Source organism: Anopheles maculipalpis, chromosome 3RL, assembly GCF_943734695.1.
Source record: "Anopheles maculipalpis chromosome 3RL, idAnoMacuDA_375_x, whole genome shotgun sequence".
Lineage (NCBI taxonomy): Eukaryota > Metazoa > Arthropoda > Insecta > Diptera > Culicidae > Anopheles > Anopheles maculipalpis.
The window spans coordinates 36,426,271-36,440,179 of NC_064872.1; the positions used below are offsets into that span (position 1 = coordinate 36,426,271).

Here is a 13,909-nt window from a genome sequence, read left to right on the forward strand (position 1 = left end):
AATTAAACGGCGCAAATCGTTGGTTCATTTTTATTGTGCGGTTTTTGAATTATTGACGAAAGCTCCAATTCGGAAAATGGTTTTCGTTTGTGTTTTTTTTTTGGTTTTTTGTTCTGTCTCGAGGAGTGTGTTGTGTTTCTTGTGAAAACATAGTAGAAAGGGCACAAACATTAATCCACTTCCGGCGCGGCAAATCAATCGGTAAGGTACGCAAATGCCGGGAATAGAAAAACTCCCGAAGGGATTTTTATTGCGAGCCGGTTCTGCTCGTTGATGCAATTGCATCGTGCATGCGGAATTGCATCCACCATCATTCGTTGCCAAATACGCGAAACCAAACAACAGCACACGACAAAAAATCAATCGTTTTTCTTTGCGTTTATCGAACTTTGAAGCCATCGAATCTAGTGTAGTGATGGTTTGTTTTTTGGTCCACCAGAATAATTGGTTTTTCGGTTGTTCTTTTCTTTCATTGGTTGTGCGACGAAAAGTAGTCAATTAATGAACAATTGCAATGTTTTTTTTTTAAATTAAACGTAATAAAAATGTAAAAAAGTGTTTGAACATTATATTCAACAACAGGCAATAAGTATAATAATATTTAAAGATTAGTTTTTTAACTGTTGCTCTTTTATATTTCTCATCATATGAGAAATATGATGCGTAAGATACCGTAGCGTATGATACCGTAGCTATGAAACCGAGACGACTAGTAAAAACTTCTAAAGCTAGTTAAAACCAACCTCCGAGGTCACATCGGCCAATGGGGGCACGGTGCAAATGGGATTTGAACTCCTCTCCTGCCGTGTGTCTGAGCAATTATCGCAAGCAACTTGGTTTAATAAGTAATACAACAAAAAAATATAAAAATGATTTGTTTTATACAAAAACGAATTTACGGAAGTTCAGGCGATAAAAGCTCAACGACTGTATTTTGTTTCTTGGGTATATAACTTAGAAGCTTTCGAAAGCTCAAACGCTAACTGCAAATTCACCACTGCCATCAATTCACCTCAACTGTCAAATCTGCTTCAAACGTAAACATTCGTTTCCCTTTTTCAACAGCAAACGGTAGTGCGTGAGTATATCGGTAAAATTGATTGCAAATGGTTTGATAACGTCTCAAGAATAGGCCGGTTTTAAGCTTAGTTTAGTGTCGGTTATTCGTGCATGCTCGATAGTACAAAAAAAGGGTTATTTTGTTTGTGTTTGTCTACAAGTTTGTGATTTGAGTGAAGAGTGACAATGAACCTGATGGAACGGAATCCCCGATGGAACTCTGGTAAGCACACATATTTTCGAATGTAAATGGATCATCCCATGAATTACTGGTATGCCTTAAACTTTATTATCTGATCAACGGATACAATATAACATCGAACATCAATACGGCTGCACGATATTCATAAGCATACAACATCACTAACGTGTTCAATGCATCGTTATTATTGTTGTCGTTACCATTATTGCCTGGTTTGTTTCTTTCTTGTTGTTGTTTGATTGCCACGCGAATGAGTCCTGATGGTCGGCGAAGGATTCCGACACACCAGCTTCCCGTACATTCCCCTGGTCCCTGTAATACTCTCTGTACGGTATGGGTCTGTGTATAAGTATACTTCGTTCGCTTGATAAATAAATTAAACGTTCATATTAGGTAAAAACTTAACGAGGAATCGAGGAAAAATAGTTTGGGATTCTTGCATGAGGATGAGCACTCCGGTTTACTTCTTCTGTTCGGCCAGCAGCTCGTCAGCGGCCGCCGACACCTCCTTCCACGAGTAGTCGATGTCGGATGGTTCGGTGAAGCGCGAGCACACCGCCATTCGCAGGAAGTACACATCGTTAACCTTGGAGGGGACCAGATGAATGTTACCGCGGCCGTTGATGCGCTTCAGAAGTGCCTCGTTCAGCTCGTTTGAGCCCTTCAGCTTGAAGCACACGAGACCCATCTGAACCTCGCCGAAGATCTCGAACCGATCGTCCGCAACGCACAGCGCTTCGAACTGTTTCGCGAACCCGCAGTGACGCCGGATGTGGGCCTGCAGATTGTCCACACCGTACAGTCGCAGCACGAACCACAGCTTGAGCGCACGGAACCGACGTCCGAGCGGGATTTGCCAATGGCGATAGTCGGGCGCAGAACCCTGCATGTCGTGCTTCAGATAGAGCGGATCCACGTTGAACGCGTTCACAATCCAGTACGGTTCCTTCAGCCACATGGCACTACAGTCAAAGTTCACCAACATCCATTTGTGCGGGTTGAAGTTGAACGAATCGGCAGTCTCGATGCCCTTCATTAGGTAGCGATACTCCGGACAGATGAAAGCTGATCCGGCGTATGCCGCATCAACGTGCACCCAGACGTTGTACTGATTGGCCACCGGACCGATCTCGTCTAGACGGTCGAAGGCGCAGGTATTGGTTGTGCCGAGTGTGGCCACTACGTAGAACGGAATCAGTCCCGCTTCCAGATCTTCCTTGATGGCTTTCTCGAGCGTTTCACCGCGCAGCTTTAGGTTTTCGTCCGCTTTCAGTCCGCGCAGCTTCACGCCACCGAGCAAACCGGCACGTTCCACCGAGGAGTGAGATTGGTCTGTTATAAGAAGGAGACAGAAATAAGTGTCTTAATAAAGAACTTCGTCCAAGAGAAGTTTTTACAAGATAAGATACTCACTGGATGTATATCCAACCAACTTTGACACGATGGTATGATCATCCCAATCGGGATGTTCCTCCTTGACGCGCTTCATCGTCTTTGCTTTAGCACCGAGGAGAGCCACGAGAGTAGCCTCGCTGGCCGTGCCTTGAATAACACCACCACCTTGACCACCGGAGCAGGCAAGGAACTCTTGCGGAAGGTCCAACATTTTGCCCAACCAATCCAGCATTACCACCTCCAGCTCAGTACAAGCGGGACTAGCAATCTGTAAACGGGTAAACTCGGCATTAACGACTGCTGCTTTCCTATAGGCATGCTGAACATCTTCCGGATACTTACCCAGGTAAATCCAATACAAGCGATGGCACCGCTCAGCATATCAGCCACGATAGCTGGATAAGAGTTGGCCGTAGGGAAGTACGCATGGAATTTGGGACTGTGCCAGTGCGTGACGCCGGGCATAATCACCCGCTCAACGTCGGCCATCACATCTTCCCACTTTTCTGGTTGCTGGGGTGCTTCATCAGGGATAAGCGGACGTAGATAGCCTGGCTGAACGGTCGGTAGAACACGTCTGCGAGAGAGAGAGAGAGAGAGAGAGAGAAAAAGGGAAATAAAACAATGCACAAAATGTTTGCCCCATGTACGTCTAAGATCGTGTAAGAACAATTTCTGAGGGTCACAGACGTGCAACGGATAATGCGGTTTACTCTATGCGCTTATGTGCATTCATAAATCAGACAAACGGTGCGAGATTCAGGTCATGTTCAAAAAGGCCCCCCACACGACAAACAAATGGCTCCTTAATGTTGGAAATATTGCAAAACCTCACACCTGCCGGACGATCGTCAGTTGCAGCGAGTGTAGGTGTACCGGTCGCCACAAAGTAAAAAAAAGCCACGTTCTTCTCCTTCCAATCGTCATGGAATTAAATCACATAAATGAAACATACTGCTGCGCGGGCACTGATTAACGAACGGTTGGCAATGGCACGGTTGGACGAGCCTCGGGGGCAAGAATCTCAAACGCCTCGCCTGCGGTGGAGGGTGATTTTGGTTTTTGCGCAATTCTAGCCCGCACAATGCGAGCGTGTGAGTTGGGCTGCTGACGGGCGCATTTTTATGTTACATGGTGCTTTGCGTGTATTTTTCGCGCAGACCTTCATCTTGATTTTGAGCACGACTTTCGGGTCCGTTCGAGCTCGGTTACGGGTCCGTGCGTTCGTTGGTTTGATGGGTTTTTTGGGGAAGAATTTGTGGTGTGCTTAGGCTTAGTCGTAGCCAACGAAGTGGTTGTAGTAGCCACCGAAAGTGAGAGGATGGTAGATGAACTTGACTTGGTTAAGCCGAGAAACTAGTTTCTACTGTAGCGGTTCGTGATGTGTCGGAGGTTAGTTACGGATTTCTATTGTTTTATGTCATACAAAAGCATTAACTGACGGTTGTTTGCATTAATCATACGATCGTGTTGAGGTTGCTATAGCAACCTGACCATTACTGAAGCTGTTCCGATCGATGTCAACCTTGCGCTCTGTGCGTCAAACTATTCCGTGATCAAGTGTGATGATTGATTCCGGTGCGAATGGACGGGTGCAAATCCTTCATCATGATCAACTTAATGTACGAAATTGTATTGATCGTACGAGTAGCATCGGGTTACAATAGTTTAACATAAATTATTCCTGAGACATGATCGTTCCAACGATTGATTGATATTTAACCTCACAAAGCTAGAGAAGAAGGACATAAAAAATGTGCTTCCTATTTTATGCAACTCATGACTCTACTTCTCATGACTTCTACAAGCCATCCTTCATCATGTCGCACCAGTCGCAAGGGCCTAGAATTGGTATTACTACAAAAAAAAAAATATATATATATATATATATATATATATATATATATATATATATATAAATAATAACACACGCACACTTGATCATCAAGTCTAGGTTAGCAAATAGTACCTTTGCACTGTAAAACGCTTGTTTCTCCCTCTCCAGAATCCAAGCGAGCACAAATCTCGACCAGTTTTCAGCATCCACAAACTTCTAGCCCAACATTGTCGCGGACTGCGGATTCCCTTTCCGAGCCGTCGTGCTTTTGGCTGTCCTTGAGAATATCCATCGTTAATCAATGTTGTTACGCAAGCAAAGGAATGCTAATGCCTCACTGGACACCCAAGCCGGTTTTAATATAACTATTCAATCATCCCTAACACAGTCGGTGGGTTTTTGCTACCGGAATTAAACCGGACACTGTGACTTGTATTTTGACTTTCGCTGACCAACATCAACACCTGAAAAATCTAGCGTAATGGGTAAAATTTGTAACCCGCCCCCAAATTACGGCCCAGTGTTGGGCCACCGCCACTAACCTTGTTGTGGCGGTCACACAGGTGTCACCGACGATGCGAAAGCAAATCCATGACCGTGAGTGTTTCACTAATCTGACAGTAGACAGAGCGGATGTGGGCACGTTACATGTATAAAGGCAATTATTGCTTCTTTTATTGCCAGCTAGTTGTATAGCCATCGTTTCTAAGCAAGAGATATTCTAAGCGGCCATCAAACGGAACCAATGAGTCGGGTTTTTTTTTGTTGCTTCATTTTGTTTTGGTTCATTTCCCAACCGCGGAATGAGAAATGACCACAATCGTCAGCGTGTAAGCTTGGGACGAGGCTTCATTGGACTGCGATTTCATCCACAAGCCGATGCACGAATGGAAGGAACTACCTCCAACGGTTTAACCTTGATCGGTGATTGTTAACAATTTACCGTCTCGTGGTCGTCACCCTCGATTGACGCGATTGGCGAATGGTTGTGTGCGATAAGTTACTGAACAGTTCCACCAGTTCCGAATCGGACCTGTTTGTTTATCGGTGGTTTTTTTTGTTTGGTTCGAAAGCACTTCCACGCACGTGTTTTCGCTTTCAGATCACAAATGTACGGATAGGTCAGGCATACTAGACTGCATGAGTCAATCTAACCGGTTTCTTAGTTTCTTCAAAGGACGCTCCCTTGCCGCGGTGTTTCCCCAACACGATGATCGGTGAGCCGGTGGATTTCCAGACAGTTATGGCCGGGAATTCACACACATCTGCCGGCACGCGGGGTACATCATCACCCACAGTTAACAGCCAGCGCATACGATCAAGAAGTGATAATTTCGTCGTATCACACGCACACAACACCACACCTATCCGAGCGAGCAAGCTCAACTAATGTGCAGATACAATAGAGCGATGGACTTACCTGTCACGGATGTTCTCGAGATAGTTGGAGATGTAATCGACCATCTCCTTCGCAAAGTCCTTGAACTCTGGCGCCTGCATTTCGGTCTATGGAGGTTGGAAAGAGTAGGAAGAACATTAATTATAAAGCGAAAAGACGCTTTTCAGTAGGTTTTATTGCTACATACGGTTAGAGAAGGTTTCGTTAGTAGTACGTTTGTTACTTACAACAGTGGGAATGTTGAATAGTTTGCTATCCATGTTATCTTCTGTTAGTTGGAAACGAAGCGAATTAGTGATTAGTAGTGTAAAGTACAGCAAGCGTGCAAAAGAACAGAATAATACAGTAAGTACGATCGATTAAATATGGTAGATTTGCATGACGCTTGGATAGTTACTCGTTTTTCGCACGGAACAGGCATCTTGATAATGATATTATACAACAAAAATTCTATAGGCTGGTTAAATAGAAAACAACAGGTTGCAAATACGGCAAAACTTTTCTTATAACGCTCAAAATGACGCTTTTTGCCTCACTGAAACACTTAACCGAACACACAGAACAACCGTCACTTAATGCCTGTCGGAGATGCTGTGATAGCCTCCTCTATTACACGAGTCACTCACTACCAGACATTAGTAGTAGTTGTCTGCTGACAAAGTACCACCAGTACCAGTAAAATAACGAATCGGTCCTAACTTCGGGATTCGCAGCAATCAGGCTCGCTAGATGGAAGGACAACGTTCCCAGCTCCGATCGGTCGGGATTTAATTGAGTTTGCAGTTTTTTTTTCTAAATATATTTTATAGCAACCACTTGTCCTTTGCTACACAGACGACACATTTCACGCGGCCTGTCAATTTGAGCATGACCGTACGAAGATAGACGGTATCGGAGTATAATTGAGTTATTAAACGGTGTGGTGCTCTTTTCTATCCGTTCTGTAAATAGGGTTTGCTGTGTACCGTAACAACTCAGCCGATCAGCCGACTGAAATAATGATTGAGACATAGTGCCAACGCAGGTTGGCAAAATTAGCAATCAATAACGTGCATTGATTGCTTATCAGCACATGAGGGAGAAGGGGTGTGTTTTTTGAGCGCGTCTTAACAGCATGAGTTTGCGAGAAGATTACATTCAAGACACTATCACTGCCTCCTCACAGTGTGAACAACTAAACGCACTCCAATTATGCGTTACAGATAATGTCGTAAATGTTGCGATTTCATTCGATTGTATTTTGAAACACGGAAGTTGTGCGAAGAATAAGTCTCTCTGGCACACAGCAACCAGTAAGTTTTCTATCTAGAAACACTCTATGCTTTTTTCATGTTTCACTTGTTTTTTTTCCATTCACTTCATTCTAGCCATCCATTAAGCAATATTACGACGGAACGTATTAATAGTAAAGTCCTTGTTCGGGACATCGCACCACCCCGCAGTGTCGATGATTAGTTGCTTTTCGTTGTTACATTTTGACCTACTCCGTACTCCGCACGGAACGGAAACATTACATTCTACTTAGCGAAATAAAAGAGAAAACCCATACGACTCTAACCTGTAGTCCACAGGCGCGCGCGGGGGCAACGGAATGCAACTGCAAAACACTTTCAGTTCCGGTAAACCTTCACCAAGTCCTCGGGATCTGCACGCGCGCTCAAAGATGGAGGTCAACCTTGATGCGAATTGCACGATCACAAAATAAAATTGGCAACAACAGAACCTAGCGATGCTGGCCTTTGCCCAAGAACGAGATCAAAATCAGACTCAGAAATTCAAACTCCTCCAGTTACTTCGGTCCCGTGTCTACAACGTTCTAAGGCCGCGTGAAAGCGAACGTACAGTGGTCGTGATCTATATCCATGGCCTCTACCGGAAAGCTTCCCCACTGACACGCGAAAAAAAAGGAAGTACTTGGAATGGGAACCAGTTTAGTGGAAAAGCTACACCAGAAGAATTTTGTTTCCTAGCTCCATCCAGACAGACCGGTTAGCCTCGGGTTCGGATTCAGATTCCGGTACACTTGTTGATGCAAATCCACAACCTCGCATTTGTTAAAGTATCACCACCACCGTTGGACGTATTATAAGCGAGAAGACTGGCCGCTATACTTACTGCTACTAGTAACACACTTCTAAGCACTAGGATGTATTATGCTACAGGAACTCTCCGTTCGTTTGTACGCTGGTAGAATGATTCTTACACCGACACTTGGCTGGAAGAAAACGGACGGAACGAATGATTTATTGGAGCGTGAAAAGGAATCACTTTCCGTTTGGCAGACGTGGCCAAGCGCTAATGGAAGGATAATGGTAGGACGGTGGTGATTTCTTTTCACTTTTCGCCTATCCACCAGCACGTTTGAAGTTCACACTCGCGTGGGGCCACCCACCGTTTTCACAGTAAAGCACGCTCACTAACGTACCGGAACCGGATAAGTATGACTTTGTCAGGGGTAGCAGAGCAAAGTATGACAAGTGGAGAATGGTTTAAATACGAAACAGGACCGTCGGAAAATGCGGGAAAACACTTCACTGGATTTTACCTCTTCAACGGCAGTCACACGCAAAGAACACACACAGCACTTGATGCGATATATGGGGGATGATGACGATGGTGTTGGGGGTGCTGTATCGGGATACGTCCCACTGTACGCTACAGGCTAGTTAGATGGCCAGTTATGATGGTGGGTTCGTGCTCGTGTACGCGCGGACCACGTTCGACCGAATGATGCTGATGAATGAAGCTGAACAGTGGCCGTGACGAGCTTTTAAAGCACCCACTCCGAAAGTCCGATCGAAGTCGGCCCGAAGTCTCGTACACGCATGCTCACGCATATCGCTCACGACCGTCCGTTGTCGGCGGTCACTAATTCGTTCGCGAACGCGAATGTGTCTGGAAGGGAGCCACCGTTTCAGACCACATTAATGCATTCCACCTGTTGCGCTCTCGTGTTCTGTAGGTGCATGCTAATCACTAGCACATGGTAATGGTACACAACTAGACAGTGTTAGGGAAAATATATTTTTGGCTCAATAGAAACATAGCTAATTGAAAACAATATTATGTGTTGTATGCACATTTTATGAACCGTTTAGTGTCAGGGATGTGCAATCTTTTGTCCCCATGAGTTCCGCGAGCTGAAGAATGAACGAGTTCTTATGGTGTTTTATTTCAATTTGAAACGAAATTATGATATTCTTTTTTATTTCTTTTTCGCAGGCCGATCTACACTCCTGGGATGGCAAACGAGTAAAAATGTGAGTAAATTGTTTACATACGTGTCCTGTGTAAACCTTTCGTTTTGTTATAATATTTATTAATTTTATATGAAAAAGATGGAATATTGTTGGGTGCCGTATATTAAATGATTTTAATACTGATAATAGCTTAGCAATTCAACTAACCTCTCTCTTGCAAATAAAAATAGAGTCATATTTCGAGTTTAATCCCTGATGATGATGAAGTTGCAAAGAGTACGGATGATTCTTCTCTTCTTGTTACTTCTCACTATGTGAGCACGACGAAAGCAACTAATACGGGATAGCGTACTGCCATCCTACAATCCTGTATGGCTACAGCGCTCGGCAGAAACTGATAAGAAACTGACCGAGACTTTATCGCTTAGTGACTTTATCGTTGTGAAATTTTTATCAACCATTCAGAACGCTTTCAAGAAGCTGAATATGGTTATCCAACACTTTAGGCATGTTGGCGGCAGACGAAATCCCCAGCTGACCTCAGCAGTAACCATTAGAATTGCTGTTTAAATCTCTATCAAAGCAGCTTATAAATTATTCTACTGTTAAGATGCAGTATGAAGTGGTCATTATGATTCAAAAGGAGTTGGAAAATTTAAATAATATTTTTGTGCTAATAATTGCTACAAGGGTCGGTCAGGATTGGTTGTCAAAGTTTTTGTAGAAATTGTCCTAGATGTAAGAATCGATGCGCATGGTTTAATAAATCGTCATGCGCAAATCATCATGTGATATTTAAGCGGTCTTTTAATTTCATACAGTAGGCAGTAGGCAGTATATTGAAATTATGTAAAAAAAAGCAGTAGCTATTTGAGAAACAGTTTAAAAATCATTATAATCTCACGCTAGCCTCCGGCTTGCTCGCCACTGACTCGATGCACTCCGTGCTAGACAGTCGGGTTCTAGATCGAGGGCATGAGAGCTTCCAGCATAATATGTGCCATGAGCAGAACCGAAACGTCCTTCGTTCATTCAGCATGAACATCCACTGCTCGAACGTGAATTTTTTCGGTGGAGAAAACATTCGGCTGAACACACAACGGCTGCACAACGGTACGCAACACACACAGAGACGAGTGCATGGAGGGGAGGATCGGAATCACTTTCCACATGATGCGGGTTAACATATCGCATCCATATGAATGAGGTGGAAATTAGGTGGGATTGACCCCGGTGGTACAGTCGGAAAATCTGAGTCAAGTGTGCTCGTTTCAGCATAAGTGTATAAATCGCCGTCTGTTGACGGTGATGGTAGGCCGGCTTTGTATCCTCACGTGATTGAATGGTTTGAAGAATGTGTGCACTGGGCGCTTAGGCAGATGATAGTGGGCGCATTACTGGCAGCACTTAAAGTTGAGTAAGATTAAATGGTACATTTTTACTGAATTAATTTAACTTACCTATGTTCAACTTCATGTGGAAACTGTTACTGTATCAGCTTTAATGGTTGCCATCGAAGGTGCTAAATGAGAAATATTAAATATAATTATGATAGCAATAAGAGCTTTTAATTTTTATTCCGTGCATCTCTTGCTCGCCTAGACATTGATCTTGTACGCCTTAGTCCTGTTCTTGAGCTGGATCGCGACCTAGTCCTTCGTTTCTTACGCCGTGATACAGACACATCATTTTGGGCCAACATTAGCTGTTGTGACATTGCTCGTTGTGTTGATGTGTGAATTGTCCCTGTGCTCGGTGTATTATCAACTTTTTTTGATTTTAACATTTGCCAATAACCTGTTCCAGTTATGCTGTAGAACATGATTGAGCAAGCTAAAAATGAAAGCAATGTCTCAATGATGATGTGCCCTCCTGCATCCTGATATATGTGTAGCGTCTTTAGCTCTGCTATCGCTTTCAAGACGTGATTCACAAAAGCACACCATATTCCGCAGTGTGTCACTTCGATAACGAACACATTTAGCAAACACTCACAAAGAATTTGCACGTACCGTGGGAGTCGAAGGCGATATTCACTCGAAAAGACGGTAAATTTGGACAGCCACAAAACACAGGAAAAACTGATTAGAGCACTCCGAAATTTACAGAAAAGTGATTTACATAGGCTTGTACTACTGCAAGATAAGAAAACAGGAACGCTGTAGGCAGTATGCAGTGCCAAGGCAAGAATTAATGAAATTATCGAAGTCATTTATGAGCTCGGACTTCCAATGAAGTTTTTAGTCTGTACGTTGCGGTCCTTCTGGTGCATCACCCGACGGTATTGATGAATCCCTACAAAGCCAAGATGTTGTTAGTGTACGCAGTTCTGCAAACTCATTTTGTAATAATACTACCTTGCAATAGCTTTTTTGATAGGCGGTGGAGGATTTCTTTCGAGTCGCGCCAACACTAAGTGTAGAATTTGAATAACTGTTGCCAGTCGGAGGAAATAGTATCCTCTTTTTGATTTGCTCACTGCTAGCGCCTTCAAATAGTACGGACGAAATGAAACAACATCTTTGACGAAAAATAACAATGCTTGAAGTAAACACGTCTGTAAGAGAGTGGAAAAAATAAAAACAAACAAATGAAATTTGATGAAATTATGGAGATATAACACGAGTATTGCCGACTTTTAATAGAAAATGAAACTTACATCAAATAAAAACTTATTGTATCGCGTTCGGCTATACTGGTGTTAATTGAACAATGAAGCTAATTAGAATATGTATTGGCCGGCCTGCTGTGATGAAATTTTGATCATTTACAAAGTTGATCAATTATAAATCAAAACAAGCACCTTGCCAACGGGAAGGTGTAAAGTGGAAAACCAATGGTAATGTGTCACTGTGATTTTCGGGTTTCCTGTAGGTCATTACCATCGCTAATCGTTATTGGAAGTAAATGCGTTGTCAATAGACTTTTGGTGTTTCACCTGGTCGGCTTAATGTATTATTTAATGGTAACACAAGTTAAGAAGCAATTATCAAACTTACCAAAATTCTTTTCCGGTGGATCCACCATAAGCAGTACTGTATTGGGATCCATATTAAACGTAATGCTAAATCACACAACACAATGTTCCCCAGAATCTGCAAAACGAAAATTCCCCAATTCAGGGGGTCATTGGAAATGAGATGATTATTGAGCTTTATTTTTTATCATCCCATGTGGATATTCAAGGAAATCCCTAAGGACTGTACTTAAATTCTTACCATGATTAGACAAACCAGCAAGTATTCTACCTTGGACGTTAGCTGAAGCTGCGCTTTGTTCGGGTAGAATGGAATAAGGTTCGCTAGGATGCGGTTTAATGCGAGGCTTGCGCTGATGACGAATAGAGTGGAAGCAACATCGGGTTCCAGAGCAACGGAAATGTCCTTACCGTGCACATAATCGAGCGCACTACCACCTCGCAGGTGTATGATTAGCGGTAGCGCCAGAGAGATAAAGCGAAAGGTCCAGGAGTAGCGTACGTAGGCTTCATGCTGTGTTACCATTTCTATGCTTCCGGTAATCCGGCTCGCTTACGGTCGGTGACCAATTTCTTCGCGATACTTCGAACGAATGCGTCCAATACAATCACACCGTATGAACGAGTTCACCTCAGTTGGGGTTTTAATCTTAAAGACTGTGGCTACTTTGTGGGATTCAAAATTTCAACGCTTGCCACATGATACTGCTGCGATGGAAGGTTTCAAGTGTCAATCAACAAGCGGTATAGCAGCGCAAGGTTACACGCCTGTTTGTGGGTTAAGAGTTCATGTTCGAGGTTATGTGGTTCAACATTTCGTACCTTCCTGTCCCCTGCTTCATGTTGGGCTTTAAGCGCTTAAAAACATGTGTGTGTGTGTGTGTGCAAAACCGTGATATATCGATTCAAATCCGAATGTGAGACGAATGCAAAGGACGTCTAACGAAACGTGCCACAGAATCGTGAGTAAGAAAGTAAGGTGCTATCAAAGCGCTTAATTTTGCCAATTGTCTCCGACTCCCATCTTCTGTGTGTCCGTGCCGGAAAGTTCTGAACCCAGCGATAGTCGACGAAAAGAGGGAAAAATCTCTGCCAAAGACAACCATTGATGTTTGACTTGACGGTCATAGTAACACATAGGACCGGAAGAAGGGAAAATGGTATAATGTAAGAGTACGTTAGTGTATGCTTTGCTTGAAAGCAGGGAAAACCATGCGAAGAAAGTGGAATCAGAAACAGAGAATCGTCATTGCCGAGAAACCGACAGAATTCTTCCCACAGATTCAGTGTAGAAAAAAAATAAAATAACACGGTCGGCAAGGACTCTCTCATTCACCGGAAACCCATTTCCAGCACGAGACGTAAAATTGTGTTTACTCATCTTCTTTTCTTTTGAGGAGCAACCAGAACGGAATGGAAGGATCCACAATCCGAAACCTCCGAACGGTCTTTTCACTTGTTAAATGTTGCCTTCCCGGGAATGGTAAGGGATGGGCATTTGCTGATGCGTTCTTGGTGTACGTTTAACATCGTGCAGAAATTTTATCGTCCCGGCAAGTAGGTTGAAATAGGAATAATGTTACGATAGGGCATCGTGATAAGAAGGCAGACACGGTGTAGTAGCAGCGATAAAGATTGATGGACGAGTTGAATCATCGTCAGCAGTAGCTGCGGCTGTCCCATCATTATCCTCTCGAATGGATGGAGGCTGACGTTGAGTGGATTAGACCAGCATCATAGTTGGACCACTAGGAAATAGACTTCCCGGCGAGGCTGATTGTTTGCTTTGTATTCTTGTATGTGGGTTTTATTTTTGTGGAGCTGTTTTATTTTTGTGATG

General features: G+C 43.4%; 5 protein-coding genes across 7 annotated transcripts in view; 3 read left to right on the forward strand and 2 right to left on the reverse strand.

Moving 5' to 3' along the window:
• LOC126565624 (NADH dehydrogenase [ubiquinone] iron-sulfur protein 6, mitochondrial) overlaps nucleotides 1-13,909 on the forward strand; it is a 384,330-nt gene that overhangs the window by 143,789 nt on the left and 226,632 nt on the right. The window lies entirely within an intron of this gene.
• LOC126565024 (uncharacterized) overlaps nucleotides 1-13,909 on the forward strand; it is a 494,010-nt gene that overhangs the window by 141,645 nt on the left and 338,456 nt on the right. The window lies entirely within an intron of this gene.
• Nucleotides 1-13,909, forward strand: part of LOC126564579 (probable 26S proteasome non-ATPase regulatory subunit 3) — a 561,792-nt gene that overhangs the window by 107,809 nt on the left and 440,074 nt on the right. The gene's annotated exons all lie outside the window — the stretch shown is intronic.
• On the reverse strand, nucleotides 1,604-6,316 carry LOC126564591 (aromatic-L-amino-acid decarboxylase). Of its 2 annotated transcripts, none has more exons than XM_050221670.1 (5): nucleotides 6,290-6,316; nucleotides 5,914-5,999; nucleotides 2,999-3,233; nucleotides 2,675-2,924; nucleotides 1,604-2,593 (listed from the first exon to the last, which is right to left on the reverse strand). In XM_050221670.1, the coding sequence occupies exons 1-5, from the start codon at nucleotides 6,311-6,313 to the stop codon at nucleotides 1,722-1,724; spliced, it is 1,467 nt and encodes a 488-aa protein (XP_050077627.1). In that variant the 5' UTR covers nucleotides 6,314-6,316; the 3' UTR covers nucleotides 1,604-1,721. The 2 variants fall into 2 exon arrangements, with proteins under 2 accessions (XP_050077627.1, XP_050077626.1); XM_050221669.1 differs by lacking the exon at nucleotides 6,290-6,316 and adding an exon at nucleotides 6,120-6,220.
• LOC126560598 (uncharacterized) lies at nucleotides 11,333-12,595 on the reverse strand. Its single transcript, XM_050216556.1, has 4 exons — nucleotides 12,311-12,595; nucleotides 12,092-12,187; nucleotides 11,450-11,649; nucleotides 11,333-11,387 (listed from the first exon to the last, which is right to left on the reverse strand). The coding sequence occupies exons 1-4, from the start codon at nucleotides 12,593-12,595 to the stop codon at nucleotides 11,333-11,335; spliced, it is 636 nt and encodes a 211-aa protein (XP_050072513.1).